We start from the raw sequence: 22,537 nt of genomic DNA on the forward strand, positions 1-22,537 counted from the left end.
GCTTAGCATAAGGAGTAGCACAAATAAGCCCCCTATTAGGAATTGTTTCCAGGTAAGATTAAGTAAGTACACTTTTGCCTCTCCCACTGAATACAGCTATAAAACCTAGAGAGACTGCATGGAGTACATGAAGACAATGAAAACTACAAAGCAGCAGTTGGAATAGGTAAGAAACTTAGAATTTGAAATAACAAAGAACTCATGCCCAGACACAGCATAATCAAATTGCTGAAAAGTAAACAGGGTAAAAAACAAGTAGAAGAATAAAGAGAAAACGTTTAAAAACACATACATTTATGGTTAATTGATTTTCTAAAAAAGTACCAAGACAGTTTAATTGGGAAAGGATCATCTTTTCAATGAAAAGTGGTAGGACTATTGGATATCCATGTGCAAAGAGATGAATGTAACCCTAACCTTACACCATATGTGTAATTCAGAAATTAATTCAACATGGTTCATAGACCTAAATGTATGAGGAGCTAAAACTATAAATCTTCTAGAAGAACACATATGAGGAAAATCTTTGTGATCTTGGGTTAGAAAGAAATCTTAGTTACAAGACCAAAAGCAGAAGTCATAAAAAAAATTAGACTTCACCAAAATCACAAACTCTCAAGCTTCAGAAAATGCTGTTAAGAAAGGGGATGTCAGTGAAAATGACAGAGTTAAGAACCTCTTGGGGTTTCCCTGGTGGCACAGTGGTTAAGAATCCGCCTGCCAATGCAGGGGACACGGGTTCAAGCCCTGGTCCGGGAAGATCCCACATGCCGCAGAGCAACTAAGCCCGTGTGCCACAACTGCTGAGCCTGTGCTCTAAAGCCCACGAGCCACAACTACTGAGCCCACGTGTCACAACTACTGAAGCCCACACACCTAGAGCCCATGCTCCACAATAAGAGAAGTCACCAAAATAAGAAGCCCGCACACTGCAACGAAGAGTAGCCCCCCTTGCTGCAACTAGAGAAAGCCCGCACGCAGCAACAAAGACCCAGCACAGCCAAAAAAAAAAAAAAAAAAAAGAACCTCTTAAATTTCTCTTGCCATAAAAGCAATGAGAACACTGGCAGAAATGTCAGAATCAACTTTTTCAGAACTCTGAAAACTAACCAATCTTGGAAACATTTATTGAAAAAACATAGCTGGATATCAGTAAGAATAATAAGTTTTGTGGCATTTTAACTTGCCTTTTTCTCATCCCTTTCTCTCATGTCGTTAGTAACCTTGAAGACCAACAACCCCAAATCACAGTGAAATCGGCAGCCTGGCAACCACTGAAGAAGAAAGAACAGAGTTGGAGTTCCTTTAAAGCCCCATTCCCAGAGAACTGTCATTACTTGATCTGTCTAGTGGTTCCCTGGAAGATCACACAAGCAACATTCTCTTTATCTGACTCAGCTCAAAATTCATCCAGTGCTAACAGCCTTTTTCCCGAGACCTTCTGTCAAAAACAATCAGAGGCAGTTGTTGAATTTTCTGGCTAGCTGAGGTGGTGTAGCTGAGACAAACAATAGGTTAACCAAAAAGCTTAAGGAAATCCTAGGGAATAAAATGTCCTTAGGGGGCTCTGAAAAGCTCCGACATATTTCTAGGAATCTAGAAGGCCATGCATGTGCACAGGACTGTCCACATGGCCAGAGCTTTGTGTGTGCTCAGGAAAGACCTGAAAAATCTGTAAGCTCTCACCACTGACTAATATTGAGTTTCTGCGCAAGCAGGGAGTAAAGGCTACAATGGAGTTATCAACTGCTTAGATGACTGTTGAAGATGTCTTCAGCTTACACACAAAGCCCATTGGTACTGGGAAATCCCTCAGTACTGGGAAAAGTACTAGTTCTAGACATAATTAAAACATTGTGTTAAGTTAAAGAAGGCCATATATTATATGATTCCATTTATATGCAATGTCCAGAATAGGCAAATCCATAGGGACAGACAGTAGACCAGTGGCTGCCTGGGCTGGAAGTAGAAACAGTGACTGAAAACAATCTCTGGGGTGATGAAAATGTTCTAAAATTAGACTGTGGTAATGGTTGAACAACTCCGTTAAATTTACTACAAACCACTGAATTGTACATTTAAAATGAGTTTTATGGTATGTAAAATACATCTCAATAAAGAAGTGAAAAAAAAGGACCCACCTACATTCTTTAAGAAACTCGCTTTTTTCAAAATATGAAACTCACTTTCAAATATAACAATATAGATAGGATAAAAGTAAAATGGAGAGAAAGCAATTCTGGAATGTTGGAGTAAGGACCTCTGAAAATCTGCTGCTCCATAAAAGCAAAAAGAACACCAGCAAAAGTTGTCAAAATCAAACTTTTGATAAGTCTGGAAATTAAGTAAAGGCTTGCAACAATATGAGGAACAGTTATTCAAGAAAAACAGCTGAGTAGCAGTCAGAATAGTAAGATTTGTGGCACTTTAACTTCCATAATCCCATTTCCCTCTCTCCAGTTTTTCAGTAGCCACTATGATAGTTGTGAAAAACAGCAGCCTAACTGACACTAGAGGAAGCAGAGCAGTTCTGGTGCTCCCCAAAAGCACCATCCTCAGAGAACTGTCACTGTTTGACTTTCCTAGCACCTCAATGAAAAGCTACACTCCAAGGGTTTGTCTTTGACTTGGTTCATATCTCACTCTGTGGAACAGCCCATCCCTAGATCATGTCAAAACCAATCAGTGGGGCTTGTTTAACACTGCAGCTGCTTGAGATGGCATTATCAGTTGGAGCTAACAAGAGGCTGACAAAAAAAAAAACTTAAAAGGAAACATAAGGAATACGAAACATAGGGAAATCACACTTCCTGCTTTCAAAATATACTACAAAGCTATGGCAACTAAAACAGTATGGTAGTGGCTTAAAGACAGATGTATGAACCAGTAGAAAAGAATAGACAGCCCAGAAATAAACTACACATGTATGGTCAATTGATCTTTGACAAGAGTGCCAGGAATACACAATGGGGAAAGGATAGTCCCTTCAACAAATGGTGAAAAGTGGATATCCTTGTGCAAAAAAGTGAAACTGGACCCTTATCTTATGCCATTCACAAAACTCAATTCAAAATGGATTGGGCTTCCCCGGTGGTGCAGTGGTTAAGAGTCCGCCTGATGATGCAGGGGACACAGGTTCGTGCCCTGGTCCGGGAAGATCCCACATGCCGCAGAGTGGCTGGGCCCGTGAGCCATGGCCGCTGGGCCTGCGCGTCCGGAGCCTGTGCTCCGCAACGGGAGAGGCCACAACAGTGAGAGGCCCGCGTACCACAAAAACAAAACAAAATGGATTAAAGACTTAAAAATAAGACCTGAAACTCTAAAACTCCTAGATGAAAACACAGGGGAAAAGCCTCTTGACATTGGTATTGGCAATGATTTATTGGATATAACCTCCAAAACATAGGTAACGAAAGCAAAAACAGAGAAGTGGGACTACGTCAAACTAAAAAGCTTTAGCACAGCAAAAGAAAAAATTAACAGAGTAAAAAGGCAACTTATAGAATGGGAGAAAATACAGTTGACTCTTTAACAACACCAGTTTGAACTGCACAGGTTCACTTAATGCAGATTTTTTTTTCACTAAATACATACTATAGTACTACAAGACCTGTGGTTGGATGAATCTGTAGATGTGAAACCATGGATATGGAGGGCTGAATATAAAGTTATACATGGATTTTTGACTGCTCGAAGGGTCAGTGCCCCTAAGCCCTGTGTTATTCAAGCGTCAACTGTATTTGCAAACCACATATCTGATAAGAGGTTAATATCCAAAACATATAGGAAACACCTACAACTCAATGGCATAAAAATAAAACCTGATTAAAAAATGGGCAAAGTATTTGAATAGACACTTCTTCACAGAAGATATATGAATGGCCGACAGGTATATGAAAAGGTGCTCAACATCACTAATCATCAGGGAAATGCAAATCAAAACCACAATGAGATATCATCTCACACCTGTAAGGATGGCTATTATCAAAAAGATAAGAGATAACAAGCGTTGGTGAGGATCTGGAAAAATGGAATCTTTGTACACTTTGGGTGGGAATGTAAAATAGTATGACTGCTATGGAAAACAGTATGAAGGTTCCACAAAAGATTAAAAATAGAAATACCATATGATAAAGCAATCCCACTTTTGAGTATTTATCCAAAAGAATTGAAATCACAAATATCAAAGCCAAGAGTATAATGGTTGTTGCCAGGGGAAAGGGGAAAATGGGGAGTTACTATTCAATGGTTATAAAGTTTCAATAATATGAGATGACTTAAGTTCCAAAGATCTGCTGTACAACATTATGCCTATAGTTAACAATACTGTATTGTACACTTAAAAGTTTGTTAAGAGGGTAGATCTCATGTTGTATTCTTACCACAATTTAAAAAAAAAGAAAGAAAAATAGGGAATGAGATATCCATAGGGGGCTTTGAAATATTCAGACATATTCCTGGGACTCTAGAAGGTAAGGTACACGTGCAGGGCTATGCATATGCCAAGGAAAGTAAGGGCCTGAGAAGTCACTAATCTCTCACTTATGACTGATCTTGAGGCTCTGCATAAGCAGGAAGTGAAGTTGAAGACCAAGTTGCAAACTGGCCGCCTGAGCACTGAAGGAGTGACCCAATACACACAGACACACACACACACACAGATACACACAGACACACACACACAGACGCAGACACACACAGCGCCTTGGTAAAGGCTGGTAGAGTTCTTGATTCAAGACATTTAAGAAAAACTCTCCAATCATTAGTGGGCCACTATGCTAACTGGACAGACTTCAGTGGCTTTACATGACAAAGAATTCAAAATTGACAGAATTGGTCCAGGAACATCACTAAACAAACAAATAGCAACAACAACAAACACTGGGTGGGGAGGGGTTGACTGATTTTCAGAGTTGTCACATAATATCATTTTAAATGTCTAATTTTCAACAAAAAAAAATTATAAGACTGTAATGGACTGAATATTTGTGTCCCCCCAAAATTCGTATCTTGAATCCCTACACCTCAGTGTGATGATAAAAGGAGATGGGGATGTCTGAGTAGTAATTAGGATTAGATGAGGTCCTGAGAGTGAAACCCTCAGGAATGGGATTAGTGCCTTTATAAGAGTCATCAGAGCTTGGTTCCTCTCTCTGCTCTCTACCATGTGAGGATCCAACAAGAATTCAGCAGTCTGCAACCCAGAAGAGGGCTCTCATCGGAACCTGTTCATGCTGGAACCCTGATCTTAGATTTCCAGCCTCTAGAACTGTGAGAAATAAATATCTGTTGTTTATAAGTCACCCAGTTTATGGTACTTTGTTATAGCAGCCTGAGATGACTAAGACAAAGACACTGAGAAAAACAAAACGAAACCCCCCAAAACCAAGAAAGTATGGTCCATACACAGGAAAAAAGAAAGAGCTGATAGAAACTCCCCTGAGGAAGCACATTGGGCTTCTCAGGAAAAATCTTTAAATCAGTTATTGTAAGTTATTCAAAGAGTTATAGGAAATCATTTTATAAAGAAATAAAAGAATATTTCAGAATATCTTACCAAACAGAGAATAAAAATAAAGATAGAAGTTATAATAAAGAATCAAATAGAAATTTTCGAGTTGAACAGTACTATAACTGAAATGAAAAATACCCTAAAGGGGCTCAACAGGAGATCTGAGTTGACAGAAGAAAGAATCATCAAACCTGAAGATATGTCAACTACCTCATCTGACGAAGATTACTAAATTTGAGGAGCAGAAAGAAAAAAGAATGAAGAAAAAATAATAGCGCCTTGGGGACCTATGGGAGACCAGCAAGCATACCAACACATGCATAATGGAATCTCAGAAGAAGAAGAAGGGGTAAAGAGAATATTTGAAGAGTTAATGGCTGAAAGCTTCCCCAAATTGATGAAAAACATTAATCCATACATCATAGAACCTCAACAGACTCCAAGTAGGATAAACACGAAGATACCTACGTGGAGTATGTCCAAAGAGACACTAAGACAAGTAGTCAAACTGTCAAAAGCAAAAGATGAAAAACGGATTTTGAAAGCAGTGAGAAAAAAGAGGTTCACCATGGACAAGGGGTCCTGAGATTATTAGTTGACTTCTCAATAGAAATTACAAGGGGCCAAAAGGCAGTGAGATGACATATTTTATCTGCTAAAAGAAAAAGATTGCCAACCAAAAATTCAATGTCCAGCAAAAAACTATAGTTTAAAACTAAAGGAGAAATTAAAACATCCCAAGATAAACATAAACTGACAGAGTTCACCAGTAGAAGATCTGCCCTATGAGAAAAACTATAGGGAGTCCTTCAGACGGAAATAAATGGACACTAAACAGTAACTCAAATTCACACAAAGACACTAGTAAATTTGACTACATAGGTAAACATTAAAGACACTATAAACATTTTTGTCCTTGTAACTCTTGTTCCGTCTGACTTAAAAGATAACTGTGTAAAGCAATAACTATAAAACTCTGTTGGTGGGCTTAAAATCTAGAAAGATGTCATTTGTATGACAATAATAATACAAAGGAAGAAGGAGAGAACAGAGCTAAAAAGGAACAAAGTTTTTTAATATTATTGAAATTAAGTTGGCACTTTAATACAAATTTGTTTAAGCTAAGGTGTTAATTATAATTCCCAGGGCAATTACTAAAAGAGTAACAGAAAGTAACAGAAGCAACAAGTTAATTAAAATGACATACTGTAAAAACTTATTTAACATGAAGGAATAAACTGAATAATAGAGGAACAAAAGATACAAGACATACGGAAAATAAATCGCAAAATGGCAGATGTAAACCCTACCTTAACAACAGACTCCACTTAAATGCATTAAATATAAATTAACACTCTACATAATTGGAAGAATGGATTAAAAAATGATTTAAAAAAGAAAACATGATCTAACTATTTGCTGTCTACAGGAGACACACTTTTTTTTGGTTTGTTTTGTTTTAAAAAAAAAAGGTTGAAAGTAAAAGGATGGAAAAAGATATTCCATGCAAAAAAGAATCAAAGTAGAACAGGGTACAAGAAATTTGAGTCTCCCTTTTTTCCTTGGTAAGTCTAGCTAAAGGACTGTGAATTCTGTTGATCTTTCCACAGAACCAACTTTTGGTTTTCTTGATTTTCTCTATTTTTTAATTCTTTTTTTCATTTATTTTTGCTCTAATCTTTATTATTTCCTTCCTTAAGCTTGATGTGGGTTTAGTTTGCTCTTCTTTTTGTAGTTTTGTTTTCATTAAACTTTATTTTTTTAGAGAAGCTGTAGGTTCACAGCAAAATTGAGGGGAAGTTACAGGGATTTCCCACATGCTCCCCTGCCCCCACACATGCTCAGCCTCCCTCATTATCAGTATCTCTCACCTGAGTGGGACATTTGTTATAAATGATGAACCTACACTGACACATCATAATCACCCCAAGTCTATAGTTTACATTACCATTTACTCTTGGTATTGTATATTCTGTGGGTTTGGACAAAGATTTGTAGTTTCTTAAGGTGGAAGTTTTGATTATAAATTTGAGACTTTTCTCCTTTATTAATATGGGCATTTACAGCTTTAGGTAGCCCCTTAAGTACTGCTTCTACTGCATTCCTTAAGTTTTGTTATTTTTTTTTCAGTCATCTCAAAGTATTTTCTAATGTCCCTTTTAACTTCTTTTTGATCCCTTGGTTATTCAGTAGAGTGTTGTCTAATTTCCACATATTTGTAAATTTCCTAAACGTCCTTCTATTATTGATTTCTAATTTCATTCCACTGTAAATAGAAGTGGTGAGAGTAGACATCTTTGTCTTATTCCTGGTATTGGAAGGAAGATTTCAGTCTTTCACCATTAACTATCATGTTAATTATTAACACAAATATATGGTCAACTGACTTCTGACAAAAATGTAAAGGCAAGTAAATGAAGAAAGAATACTCTCTTCAACAATTGGTACTGGAATAATTGGACATTCATAAGCAAAAAAGTGAACTTTAACATAAACCTCACACCTTATGTAAAAAGTAAGTCAAAGTGGATCATAGATCTAAATGTAAAATATACAACCATAAAACTGTTAGAAGAAAATAAAGGAATAGGGCTTCCCTGGTGGTGCTGTGGTTAAGAATCTGCCTGCCAATGCAGGGGACACGGGTTCAAGCCCTGGTCCGGGAAGATCCCACATGCTGCAGAGCAACTAAGCCCGTGTACCACAACTACTGAGCCCATGCTCTAGAGCCCGTGAGCCACAACTACCACGTGCTGCAACTACTGAAGCCTGCATGCCTAGAGCCCGTGCTCTGCAACAAGAGAAGCCACCACAATGAGAAGCCCGCGCACTGCAACGAAGAGTAGCCACTGCTCGCCGCAACTAGAGAAAGCCCATGTGCAGCAACGAAGACCCAATGCAGCCAAAAATTTAAAATAAAAATAAAAAATAAGGTTTAAAAAAAAGAGAAAGTAAAGGAATAAATCCTTTTTCATAATCTGGTATTAGACAGAGTTCTTAGACATAAAAAAAGCACAATCCATGAAAGAAAAAATGCGTAAACTGGACTGTATCAAAATTTAAAATATTTGCATTAATGCAAAAAAATTTGTACACTGAAAACTACAATATGTTGCTGAAAGAAATTAAAGATACAAATAAATGAAATAAATGCAAAGACATTCCATGTTCATGGATTGAAGACTTAATATTGTTAAGATGTCAGTACTGCCCAAAGTGATCTACAAATTCAAAGCAATCCTATCAAAATACCAATGACGTTTTTTGCAGAAATAGAAAAATCCAGGAATTCCCTGGTGGTCCAGTGGTTAAGACTTAGTGCTTTCACTGCCGTGGGCCTGGGTTGGATCCTTGGTTGGGGAACTAAGATCCCACAAGCTGCCCGGCATGGCCGAAAAAAAAAAAGAAAAAAGAAAAAGAAAAATCCATCCTAAAATTCATATGGAATCTCAAGGGACCCAAAGAGTTAAAACAATCTTGAAAAAGAAGAGCAAAGTTGGAGGTCTTACACTTCCTGATTTCAAAGCTTACTACAAATCTACAGTAGTTAAAACAGTGTGGTACTGGCATAAAGACAGACATACATACCAATGGAATAGAATGGAGAGCCTAGAAATACACTCTTTCATTTATAGTCAAATGATTTTCAGAGAGTATGCTAGGACCATTCAATGGGGAAAGGCAGTCGTTTCAACAAGTAGTACTGGAAAAACTGGATATCAAACATGCAAAAATGAATTTGGACCCTTTATATCATAAACAAAGTTAACTCAAAATGGATCAAAGACCTAAACATAAGAGCTAAAACTATAAAACTCTCTGAAGATAATATAGGAAAAAAGGTTTATGACATTAGATTTGACAGTGATTTATTGGATATAACACCAGAAGCACAGGGAACAAAAAAAAAACTGACAAATTGGACTTCATCAAAAATAAAAACTTTTGTGCATCAAAGGACACTATCAACAGACTAAGAAGGCAACCCACAGAATCGGAGAAAATATTTGCAAATCATATATCTGATAAGGGAGTAATATCCAGAATATATAAAGAACTGCAACTCAACAACAAATAAACAACTCATCTAAAAAATGGGCAAAAGACACCCTTGTACATTGCTGGTATGAATTTAAAATGGTATAGCCTCTATAAACAGTATGGTGGTTCCTCAAAGGATTAAACATAGAATTACCATATGATCCAGCAATTTCACTTCTGTGTATATATTCAAAAGAATTGAAGGTAGGGACTGGAACAGATAGTTGTATATCCAGGTTCACAGCAACATTATTCACAATAGCCAAAAGGTAGAAGCAACACAAGGGTCTATTGACAGATGAATGGATAAACAAAATGTGGTAGATACATACAATGAAATAGTATTTAGCCTTACAAAGGAAGGAAATTCTGATACATGCTACAACATAGATGACCTTGAAGACATTATGCTAAGTGAAATAAGCCAGACACAAAAAGACACTGCTATGATTCCACTTACATGAGGTACCTAGAGGATTCAAATTCATAGAGACAGAAAGCAGAATGGGGGTTGGCAGGAGATGAGGGAAAGGGAGAATGGGGAGTTAGTGTTTAATGGGTAAAAAGTTTCCATTTGGGAAGATGAAAAAGTTCTGGAGATGGATGGTTACAATTGTTGCAGAACAATGTGAATATACTTAATACACTTAAAAAATAGTTAAAATGGTCAGTTTTATGTTAGGTATATTTTACCACAATAAAAGAAAGTTTGCTCTGCAAAAGACACTGTTAAGAGAATGAAAAGGCAAGCTACACACTGGGATAAAATATTTGCAAATCATATATCCAACAGAGAATTGTGTTTAGAATACATAAACAACTCTCAAGAGTCATCAGGAAAAAATTAACAACTCAGTTAAAAAACAGCAAAAGATTTGAACTGACACTTTAGCAACAGGATATAAGGATGGCAAATAAGCATATGAAAAGATGTTCAACATCATTAGCCATTAAGGAAATGCAAATTAAAACTACAATGAGATAAGACTTCACAGCTATTAGAATAACTAAAATAAATACCAACAATACCAAATGCTGACAAAGATGTAGAGCAACTGGAACTCTCATACATTGCTGGTGAAAATGCAAAATGGTTCAGCCACTCTGGAAAATGGTTTGGCAGTTTCTTATAAAGTTAAACAAACACTTACCATATGACCCAGTAATCCCACTCCTAGATATTTACCTTAGAGAAATAAAAATTTTATGTTCACACAAAAGCCTGTACAAGAGTATTCATATCAGTATTATTCATAATCACCACAACCTGGAAACAGCCCAAATGCACTTGAATGGGTGAATGGATAGACAAACTCTGGAACATTCATACAATGGAATGCTACTCGGCAAAATGAATGATACACACAACAACTTGGATGAATCTCAAAGGCACTATGCTGAGTGAAAGAAGTCACTCTCAAAAGATTATATATTGTATGATTCCATTCATATGACGTTCTCTAAAAGACAAAATCACAGTGATGGAGAATAGATCAGTGATTGCCAGGGATTATGGGTGGAGTTGGGAGTGACTATCAATGGATACTATGAGGAAGTTTGAGGGCCATAGAGCTGTTCTCTATCCTGATTGTGGTGGTGGTTACATGAATCTATGTGATTTACACGATTTACAATTCACAGAATTGTACACATAGCCCCCCCCCCAAATAAACAGGCAATTTTATTTTAAGTTCATTTCAAAAGTAAAATATTAGCTATTATATCATCATCAATAGTTATACGTTACTGATTAATAAAAGTATTCAGAATTAGTTACAAAATAGGATCTAAAATTCATTAAGGTCATTTTATGTCTGGTATAATAACTTAAAGGTATAGAGAAAAATATCAACAACACTAAATGTAAAAGCTTTATTACAACTTCTACTAACTCCTCTCTTTAATATTCTGTATCAGGATAATATGCTCCCTGTGGATCATGTCCTATAAACATTGTCATATACTGAATATGGAATTAAATAAGAACTCAACTTAGAAGTCTGGGACCCTAGGTTACATTCCTAAATCTAACACTGTAAGAAAACTCTCGACTTGCCTTTTGTGCCTAATTTTATCTTCCTCTTCATTGAGGTCATGTACTTGTCTGCACTTGTCTTTTTGTGGTATGCTGTGAAGGTGTAAAGCAAGGAGTTTCAAAGATAGGAAACAGAACAGATTCATATACCACCCACCCACCCCAAATACCAGGTACTGCTTTAAGTGATTCACATGTATTACCTCTCTTAATTCTCCTAACAACCCTAAAACATAGCTACTATTAATATTCTCATTAATATTCTCATGAAGAAAATGAAGCATAGAGCAGTAACTTGCCAACATCTTATAGCTAGTAAGCGGGGGGAGCCAGGATGTTCCCAGCAGTCTGCCTCCAGAGCCCATGTTCTTAATCAGTATGCTATAAATGTCTCTCCACCAAAGGCTGTTTGTTCATTCTTTCTTTCCTTCCTTCACCACTGCTCTTCCATGTCTATGGTCTCTCTGTCTCTAACAAATCATTCATTCATTCTGTTGGCTTTACCTATGGTCTAAGCATAGATGAGCCCCAATTCTATGGATCTAGTTGTGCCCTCTCCCCTGAGCTTCACTGCTGCATTTCCAACAGCCTCCTCGATATCTGCATTTGATGATCCTGCGGTCTCACAAATTTAACATGTTTAAAATCAAACTCATCATCTTTCCTCAAAATTTCCCCATAAAGGCTTCCTTAATTTTGCCGACTGTTAAATTACACAGCGTTGAAGCACCTGGGCTATCTTTGACACATTTCTCTCCACTGACCTTCATTCTCAGTCAACAAGTTTTACCAATTCTTCTTCTGTAATGTCTCTTATAATCATACCTACTTCTCTTTCCAATTCCATTGCCATCATCCTAGTCAGCTCTTCCTGCTGAAATGACTGTAATGCCTCCTAAATTGTTCTGCTTCCAGTTCTCCCTTTCGTGCATCCTACTTACTGGCCACTAGATTAATCACTTTCAAATACTGCTTTTATCATGTTACCCCTGGCTCAAAGACCTTTAACCATATCCAAAATGACTAACTGAATAACGAACTCTGTATAGGTCTATACTACCTGCCAAATAAAGTTCAAAAATTTTAGCTTCCTTTCTAACCTTGTCTCTCATGACAACTCCAAACATGCCATAGTGCTTGCGACAACTGCTGCTAGTGAAATGCCTTTCCCTCTCCTGAAGACTTGGTGGTATTATAAGAACATTTAAATTTTACCTCCTCTGAGAGGCCATGTTCAGTAATGCCAGTCAATGCACAGTGGCCTTTCCCTCCTCTGAACTCCTACAGCCCTTAACAACTGTATCTAGCATTGTTACTAAATGTTATGTTTCTCTCTCCAACCAGCAATTGGCACAAAGTCAGGAACCATTTCTTAAACTTCTGCATACCTTCCACAGTGCCTAGCAAAACTTACCTGTTAAACCCATTCTTTCTGGTTAAGACACACACCATTTATCTATATATTTTGTGCTAGTTTATAGTTCTACCTAAAGACCCTTCACAATCTAGCCTCACCTACCTTTCCAGCGTCATCTCCTGTCAGTCTTCACTGTGTCCTATACTTCCTGCCACACTGAACTTTTCACTGTTCCCTAGACACACCAGGTTCTTTCACAATCCTATTCCTACTCACCCACTATCTGTAATGCCCTCTCCCCACTATTTACCTGACAAGTGCCTGTTGATCAGTCAAGACTTGGTACAAATGTCAACTCCTGACTCCCCCAGTTAGACTTAGATGTTCTATCCCTGTGTCCCCTCAGCATTTTATTCACGTCTCTACAATAGCAATTTTCATGTTGTACTGCAACTAACTAGGTACATATTTGTCTTTCTCAAGGGACTATACATTCCTCAAGAGTAGCAATAGTTCATCTTTCCCCTACTCCCTTCACTAACTCTTCATAGTTAATGCCCTGATGTTAAATCTTCCTGTCAGTGAAAGAACATATCAAGTCAGTGGCGATCACATACCTTGGTAATAAAGAGCCTTGAGGAAGGAGTGACGATCAGCTCCCTGAAATAAAGAATTTTCTATTTCCATTTCTCGCCGGGTCAGCTGTTTGCTCTTTGCAAATCTCTGTGGCAGGCAAAGGATGCGCTGACGCTCTGAGATTCTTTCCTCAATATCTTGAAGACGGTTCTGTATCGCTTCAGGGGTTGCCCTAAGTCTCGCCCTCTGAAATAAGAGAAATGAGATGGCATATATCACAGAGGACACACCCTAAAAGTGACAATCTGATGGCTTAAACAAGAAAGAAAATGATCAGGGCCCAGAAATGGTCATTTACAGACATGTTAGCTAAGAAGTCAAGGAGCAGGAATACCCTGCGCTCCAGTGGTTGGGACTCTGCACTTTCACTGCCGAGGGCACGGGTTCAACATCTGGTCAGGGAAATGAGATCTCACAAGCCACATGGCACAGCCAAAAATAAATAAATAAAATTAAAAAAAATAAATAAAATCCCATTTGTTTAGGGGGAAAAAAGTCAAGAAGCAGGGGCTTCCCTGGTGGCGCAGTGATTGAGAGTCCGCCTGCCGTGCAGGGGACACAGGTTTGTGCCCTGGTCTGGGAAGATCCCACATGCCACGGAGCGGCTGGGCCCATGAGCCATGGCCGCTGAGCCTGCACGTCTGGAGCCTGTGCTCCGCAACGGGAGAGGTCACAACAGTGAGAGGCCCGCGTACTGCAAAAAAAAAAAAAAAAAAAGTCAAGGAGCAGCTTCTCTTTTACCAAGGTCCCTATCCTAAAAACCAAAGAAGATTCAGACACAAAGCTCAGTGTTGTGAGAACTAAAAATGAAAAGGTTCTCAGTACCAAAATGAAAAGATCTTACTTTTTGTTCTCCAGAAAAAATTTGCCCCACTCACCTTTTCACCTGAAACATGGCTCTTCCAAATCAAGATTTCTGTCTCACTAAGCCCTAGTTCCCTGAGAGAAGCAGTCTCCTGGTCCTTCTCATGCAGTGTCTGGAACTGGGACAAAGTCATAGTCCCAGCTGCTTCCTTCCCAAAGGGCTTGTACATAGTACCAGGAGCAAAGCTCTCTTTCTTAGATACACATCTGCAAAACAAGCAGGAAGAGAGTAAGGACATCTTCAGGTTACCACAATTCACAGAAATGGGGCTCGCCATTAAGAGGCACAATGAAACTCAGTGGCAATTTCTCTCTCACATACTATTTCTAGGCTGAAGCACCACTGTAATGATATGGAACTCCACCAATAATCCAGGACTAATGACTGAATCAAATATTTATTTATTGGGTACCTACTACGCATCAGAGACTGTGCCAGGTACTGAGGATTAAACAGTAAAAAAGATAAAAACAGTTTCTGCTTTTGTGGAAGAACTGTAGAAGAGAGGCAAGTAAACAGGCAATGATAATACTGGATTATAAGTGCTATGTATGTTAAAGGAAGATACAGGAAAGGTACTTAGCCCAGACGGAGTGGGATATGGGAGGCTTCCTAGAGGAAGAGACACAGAAGTAAAACCCTGCCTAATAAGTAGAAGTTTGCCAAGGAAAGCGGGCTGGGAGAGGAGTGTTACATCCAGACTTCAAGAGGCGTCTGTCACCTGGAGGTGAGGGTCTATGATCGTCTGTTTGCAAAACCAATACCTACTCCTCAATGGAGACACTGGTATCAAGTTGATGCTGAAGGAGGCTTTTCAGCTGCCTCTCCCCTTCTGTTTCCAGCTCCTCCAGGACATGCTCATCACTCTTCACACAGCTATTTACCCTGGAATAGATACAAGAATATATGTGGAAAGTAGAAGAGACAGTTAATCTCAAAATATATTCTTTATCTATATTATCTACCATTAGTGATCCCATTTGTTCAAAGACACTTCTCTATTTGTTGTCCTTTATCATTCATTCCACAAACATTAACTAAATACCTGTTTACACACAATGAATGCACTGTGCTAGGTACTGATGGAGTCAAAGATATTCAAGACAGAGTCTTTATCATCAAAAAACTTGCAATTTATTTAGGGGAAGGTAACAGATACCTATGTGTTGAGTGCATGTGCGGGGCAGAGGGGAAGGGGGGGGAGGGAGAGAGAGAGAGAGAGAGAGAGAGAGAGAGAGGGAGGGAGGGAGGGAGAGAGAGGGAGAGGGAAAAGGACAGGGAGAGAGAGAGGGACAGAGGGAGAGAGAGAGGAAGAAAGATTTTATATCTTTTATATCTTCTTTATGAAGCATATGCCAAATCAGTAGTTCACAGAAGAAAGATAATTGGGAGGCAAGGTAGTAAATGAAGACTTGGGAAAGGTGATTCTTACACTGGCATTTGAAGGATTGAGTATGATGAAGGAAAGAACAGGGAGAACGAGTATGAAGAGACAGAAATACGTTCTGGGGGATAATAAGAAGTTCAATTTAGCTGGCATTCATGTATGGGAGCCTTGGGAGATCATGTCGGAAGGGTAATTAGACTCAGACTGTGAATGGCCTTAAATACACCAACTAAGAGGTCTGGACCTTAATGTACACGTAGTAGAAAGCAATTTATTAGGTAGTTAAGTGACATGGTACAAGCGATGGTTTAGGAAAATGAATGTGGTTATAATAAGCCTATGGAATAGTATGGAATAGTAAGAAAGAAACCAGAAGAACTAGTTAGGAAACTATAATTTATCAAGCATAAGGTGATGGAAGTACAAACTGGAGTGGTAATAGAAACTGAAAGGAAGGGTTAGATGAGAAAGGCCTTTTGAAGGTTGGGGTAAGGGAGAAGTGAAAGATAACCCTGAATTTCAAGCTGTGTAACTGAGAGATGGGACCAATGAACTAAAGAGGAAATTCCAGATGGACTAAATGGTTTGGGAAAGGGAAGTCATTATTGTGTTAGCCGTGTTGAGTCAACTACCTATTACAATTGAAATACCAACATGAAGTATCAGGAATGCTCCAAAGACATATTGAGTCTGAGGTGACAATGTGATACTGGCTAAAAGGAAAGTGATAGCAGAACTGTTGCATAGATAAGAGTCTGAGGCTGCATATGGAAATCTTTAGTCATCTGTGTTGTCAGGATCTGGAGCTGTGAGAGAGGAGAAGATTACCAAAGAAGGGAGTATAGAAACAAAGATCAAGGGGGTCATAACATTTTACAGCTTAAGCACTACTGTGTAGAAATCTAGGTAATGCTAATATGAGCTAACTAACCCTAAATAATTAAAAACTCTGAGTGTAAAGAAATAGCAGGACCATTTAAGTGTGCAACAAATGATTATAAAAGACAAAAACAAAGTGAGTTAATTCCATGAGGAAAATAAATATTAAATACCTTTCTTCAAAAATAGCCCTTTACTACTGGGGTTATGATGAGACGTAAAAGATGTATCTCCCATAATTATAAGCAAGATTCCCATACTTTAGACAGACTTATACCAACTTTGGGAAATTTTAAAGTATCCATAGGCCCAGGGTTTTCAAAAATTCATTTTCAGTATCTTAATCGTTACTTATTGTTTAGAATTCTGAAAGTTCCTGCTAAGTTTAAAGTGGCTTTGAAATGAATAAACCATAGCTAAATACATCAGTACACATGAATTTCAAAAAGAAATGTGGAGTGAAAAAAAGCAAGTCACAGAAAAAATTCATGTAATATGTGTCTGCGTAGAGTTGAAAATTGGATAACACTAGCAACACTTTGTTTAGATATAAATTCGTATGTGATAAAACTATTTAAAAAGAAAAAAGCAAGGGAATGATTAACGCAAAATGCTGGCTAGTGATCCCCTCAGGGAGGGAAGAGAAGCACTCAGGGAAGGGCACACAAGGGACTTCTGATACTGGTAATGTTCTATGAATACTGTATCGATGATACTGCTGTTATCAAATGATACAGCATCCATGCTACTGATACTGGTAATGTTCTGTTTCTAAAGCTTGTAGTGAGTACGAGTCTATTATTATTCCTTAACCTGTATATATACATTATTTTGCATGTATGAAAGATATCATAAACATTTTTTAAAAGTCATTTTGAGACAAGGAAAATCAGAAACTTTTTTTGAAAAAGAAGCAGAAACTTGACAGTGCAGGAGAGCATTATACCAGTAAGAATTTAAATGCACCGCTCTATTCCAGAGTGATTATTCTACTTGCAGAATGAATACAAAACTAATTTAATGAGGATCCTTTAAAAAGGCTTTGTGTACTGTCAATAATTGTAAGCTCAGGCTTTCAACAAAGACCAGCCACGTTAAAGCTGCCATTTCCTGCAGAACCAGTAGGGGGAACCGCTCGCAGCGGTGCCTTTCTTTTCTTACAGTACGTGGAACCGGTTTGGCACCCTGCTTCTAAATTTGTAACAACAAAGTATCACTTGCTTACTTTAAGACCTGAAAATACTACATGGTCTCTGAGCCCGAGAAAGTCCTCTTTAACACACAAACACTGCGAATAAACGCGCCCACCCTGGGCCCCTTTCTGAGAATGGGGTGGAGGTAGGGCGGGACAGGGAGGAGCTGGCCCGCGTTTCTCCGGCGCAGGCCGGTTTCATCAAGCGGCCAAGACCCTTTTACCTGGGTAGGTCCGTCTGAAATAGGAAGGAGTCACGGCATCCGTCCCGGGGCCGGCGCCGTTGCCTAGGTGCCTGTGCCGGGAGGACATGCCTACGGGGACCGGCAGCAGCGGCGGCCCTTCCTGAACTTCGCCCTACAGGCCTGTCCAGCCCGTCTCCCCTTTTCCCTCCTCCTTTGTCTTCCCGCTCACACGAAACCGCGTCCCCAGAACGTGACATAACCCCAAACCCAAAGTAACAAAAGCCACTTGAAGAGTTAAAAGATAGAACAGACCTCCCTTCGCCGTCTGCTCTCAGACAAGCCCTTACCTCTTCATGTTTCCACAGGCCCCTAGCTCTAACTTGGGTAAATAGGCCGCGGACTTCGAGTCCCAGAACTCTGCGCGGCCGACTCTAAGGGGATTGTGGTGGAGCGCAGGGCTCTGGGAATTGTAGTCTCGCATAGCTAGGAACCCAGAGTACGTACTGAGCAACCGGTATATTGTGAATTGTTCAAGTATTTCTCTTGGATTTCTTGTATAGGTTAAAGGTAACATCCAAAATATCCAGCTCATAAGCCTAGGAGTCGCCTTTGACTTCTTGACTCTCTCATCCAGTATCACCAAATCCTGGCCCCTCTAATTTCCCTCGAATGTGTCGCTATCAACCCTGCTTCTGCTTTCAAGGACTTCTTATCCTGCATCCCACCTACCTGCTGTTTCCAGTCGAGCCTCTGGTTCATCCTCTGCAGTGTTACCAGAGTGATCAGACTCAAGTTTGACCACGTCACTAGCACAAATGGTTCTCCTCTGTCTCTAACAGAGGCTAAGACATTGTACTTCCTATCCTGAGAATCAGAAACCCACGTGTATTCAGGCCCATGAATGTTTTTATTGATAATTACAATGAATCAAGAGAGTGGTAGAACACAGTGGTTAAGAGAATGGGCTCCTAGTTCCCGGAAATGGAAATACAAATGTCCTTAAGTACATGAAAAGAAAGATGTTTAATCTCACAAGTGACATGTAAATTTCAAAGTACACTGACTATAAAATACCTGATGTGTACTCCTCAAAACTGTCAAGGTCATCAAAAACATGGAAAGTCTGAGCATCTGTCACAAAAGAATCAAAGGAGACATGATGACCAAATGTAATGTGGGATCCTGGGACAGAAAAGGGCCCTATGTAAAAAAATATGGAAATATCAATAAATTATGCACTTTAGTTAATAATCTATCTATCATTATCATATCTATCATTAGCTGTGACAAATATACCAGAGTTATTTAAGGTGTTAACACTAAATAAAACTGAGTGGAGGAATACAGAACCCTGTACTATGCAACTTTTCTGTGAATCTAAAACTTCTCTTAAAAAATAAAGTTTATTTTCTAAAAGTACATTAAAATAACATTTTTCACCCACCAGATTAGTAAAGATCCACAAGTTTGAGAACACACTTGTTTTGTTGAGATTGAGGGGAAACAGGCATTCTCAGTACACTGCTGGTAGAAACATAAATTGGTACCTCTGTGGAAGGCAACTTGAGGATACAATTTAAATCATAAATGCACAATTTAAAGCAAGAATTCAACTTATCCTCAATACTATGTATCCTCAAGAAATTAATTTTATGTGTACATATCTAATTATAGGCTATACAATTTTATAAACTATATATATTATAAAATTTTGTATATATATAAAATTAGTCATGCAACCTTGTTTATAATAACAAAATATTGGAAACAACTTAAATATCCATGAATGTTATACATCCATTCAATGGAAAACTATGCAGCAGTACCAAAGATGACAAAGTTCTCTATGGACTGCTACTGAACAATCTCTAAAATATATTTAGTGCAAAAGCAAGGTACAGCACGATGTGTATAGTATTCTTCCATTTTAGTTTTTAAAAAAGAAGGAATATATGTATGTGTTTGCTTGTATAGGCAATAAAATACCTCTGGGAAAACATAAGACAGTGATAAGTAAATGATTCCGGGTTAAGGGAACTGGATGGTGAGGGATAAAACTTTTCACTTTATCTTCTTGAATTTTGAACCACATGATTATATTACCTAGTCAATATATTTTTTAATTAAAGAGAACCCTTCTTATATCACAAAGAGCCAAAGAAGAAAAGGATCATGGGTTTGGGGGGGGTCACACTGCTTGGATTCTCAGTTCCCACAGTTATTGACAATATAACATAGTAGGCAACCTGGACTTGAACTTTTGTTTGGCAAGTTACAAGACTATGTAAGTTTCATTAAGATTCTTTAACTGGTCTAGGCCAGTTTCCTCATCTGTAAAATGGGAATAATTCTTCATAATAGGGTGACTATAAAGTACTATACAAAAGAATGTTTTTTGTTTTTTGTGCGGTACGCGGGCCTCTCGCTGCTGTGGCCTCTCCCGTTGCGGAGCATGGGCTCCGGACGTGCAGGCTCAGCGGCCATGGCTTACGGGCCCAGCCTCTCCGCGGCATGTGGGATCCTCCCGGACCAGGGCACGAACCCATGTCCCCTGCATCGGCAGGCGGACTCTCAACCACTGCGCCACCAGGGAAGCCCAAAAGAATGGTTTTAAAATCACTTGCAGCGTGGTCATCTATGAGCAAATATTCCAAGTTTATCCCGTAGGTTCAGACTTATTCAAACTCTCTGTATTGCCACACTCAAGTTAGAGGATAAGACCAAACAGCAGCTACTGGAAGACATCATACTTCCTATCCTGAGAATTTCTAACAGATGAGAATGTCATGGAAAGTACTAGAGTTACCCAAGACCTAGCATATGCAAATGACTGTGCTCTTGAAGCACCCAGGTGAATGAATGCAGCTCTAACATGCACCATTTTGTGGTTTTGGCACAGAACAGGGATGGAATCTAAGCAAAAACAAAGTGTGGGTCATAACATAACCCGCATTAAGTAAATCCTATATGGTGGTGGGCTGAATTCTGCTGCTCAACCAAACTGTCCAATTGACACATTGATCAACAAGGAAATGGAAGAATACACCAAAGTTGCTAGTGTGTCTGTCCCCTGGGAAGGTGGCAAAGGGTGGAACAGATTACTACACTGACCACCACACCAGACTTGTATACAGCTTCCTATAAAACATACATTCTATTGGTACTGAAGTGATACACACTACATTACAAATCCACTAGGTGGGATGAGTGGAGAATGAATGGCTAAAAAGACATACATGGAGTGGAATTACAACTACAAAGCAAGGTCATAAGGAAGTACTCTATGTACCTGTGTATAACTGTAGCCAGTCCGAGTGGTAGGTACCAAGGGACAAATACTCAGAAAATTGCGCTAGAAGGAAAACCAGGCTATTTCTAGCTCTGCCAAATTTATTACCCGTGGAATAACAGCTATTCCATTTCCCCACAGCATCCTCTCCCCACTTCAAAAGGATATCAGACAGTATATTAAAAGCTTTGAGATTTCTAGATGTTATTCATGGGCACAGAGATCTTAGCACGAGGTAATTTCACAATTTTGCCCCCAGAATTTATGACAAACTGAAAAATATGCCTCATGTGTCTTTCTGACAATTTAACAAGGTTAGTTTAATTAAGCCAGAAGTTCCTCCTTAACATAGACATATTTTCAGGCTTTGTCCTTTTTAGGTGCTTTGTTCACAGCACACTTCTGATGAATACATTATGAAGCAATTATAATTTCCAGATATGAAAGAAGATGCTAAAACCAAAAATCTTCTCTTGAAGAGGGATAGCATCACTCATCTAATATTAAGAGTAAACAACTGTGCATGTCTTTCAAATCCTCCAAATGAGATAGCATAAATGCTGTCTTTTTCAGAGGACAAAAAAAGTAGATAAGCACTGGGAAAGTGTCAGCATGACAAATTTAAGAATTCTCCTTCAGCTAATATCTTAGTTGGTCTTTAACAATGGCTGTGGGGGAGAGGGGTCTCAAGATTCCAGTACCTAACATAAATGTAGCCTTAAAATTACTTGCAAGAATAGGTTATTTCTGATCTTTTAATTAATATCTGTTCAACAATGCCATGTCTTTTAGACACATGTTAGAACTAGAGTCAGAAGGAACCTTAAAAACGATTTAGTCCAAGGCTCCAAACAGTACACTGAGATCTACCAGTAAACCCACAGTATTACTGCATTGACCTGGAAGTCACTTGCCATTCACATGCCTCTTTTTTTTTTTTTAGCCTTTTTTTTAAACATCTTTATTGGAGTATAATTGCTTTACAATGGCGTGTTAGTTTCTGCTTTATAACAAAGTGAATCAGTTATACATATACATATGTCCCCATATCTCTTCCCTCTTGCATCTCTCTCCCTCCCACCCTCCCTATCCCACCCCTCTAGGTGGTCACAAAGCACCGAGCTGATCTCCCTGTGCTATGCGGCTGCTTCCCACTAGC

At 38.7% G+C, this 22,537-nt stretch overlaps 1 protein-coding gene across 3 annotated transcripts in view; it reads right to left on the bottom strand.

Moving 5' to 3' along the window:
- The window catches only part of RBM41 (RNA binding motif protein 41), a 65,648-nt gene extending 47,175 nt beyond the window's left edge, over window positions 1–18,473 (bottom strand). Inside the window, exons 1-5 of one of the 3 annotated variants that reach the window (XM_079909760.1) lie at window positions 18,437–18,473; window positions 15,215–15,331; window positions 14,460–14,652; window positions 13,563–13,767; window positions 11,610–11,681 (exon numbers count right to left, since the gene is read on the bottom strand). In XM_079909760.1, the coding sequence (XP_079765886.1) occupies window positions 11,610–11,681; window positions 13,563–13,767; window positions 14,460–14,652; window positions 15,215–15,331; window positions 18,437–18,444 (595 nt within the window). In that variant the 5' untranslated portion in view covers window positions 18,445–18,473. Of the gene's footprint in view, window positions 1–11,609; window positions 11,682–13,562; window positions 13,768–14,459; window positions 14,653–15,214; window positions 15,332–18,128 lie in introns of all 3 variants that reach the window. The other 2 variants (XM_079909758.1, XM_079909759.1) reach the window with 2 other exon arrangements.
- Window positions 18,474–22,537: the final 4,064 nt, after the last annotated feature.

This window comes from Stenella coeruleoalba (genome assembly GCF_951394435.1).
Source record: "Stenella coeruleoalba genome assembly, chromosome: X".
NCBI lineage: Eukaryota > Metazoa > Chordata > Mammalia > Artiodactyla > Delphinidae > Stenella > Stenella coeruleoalba.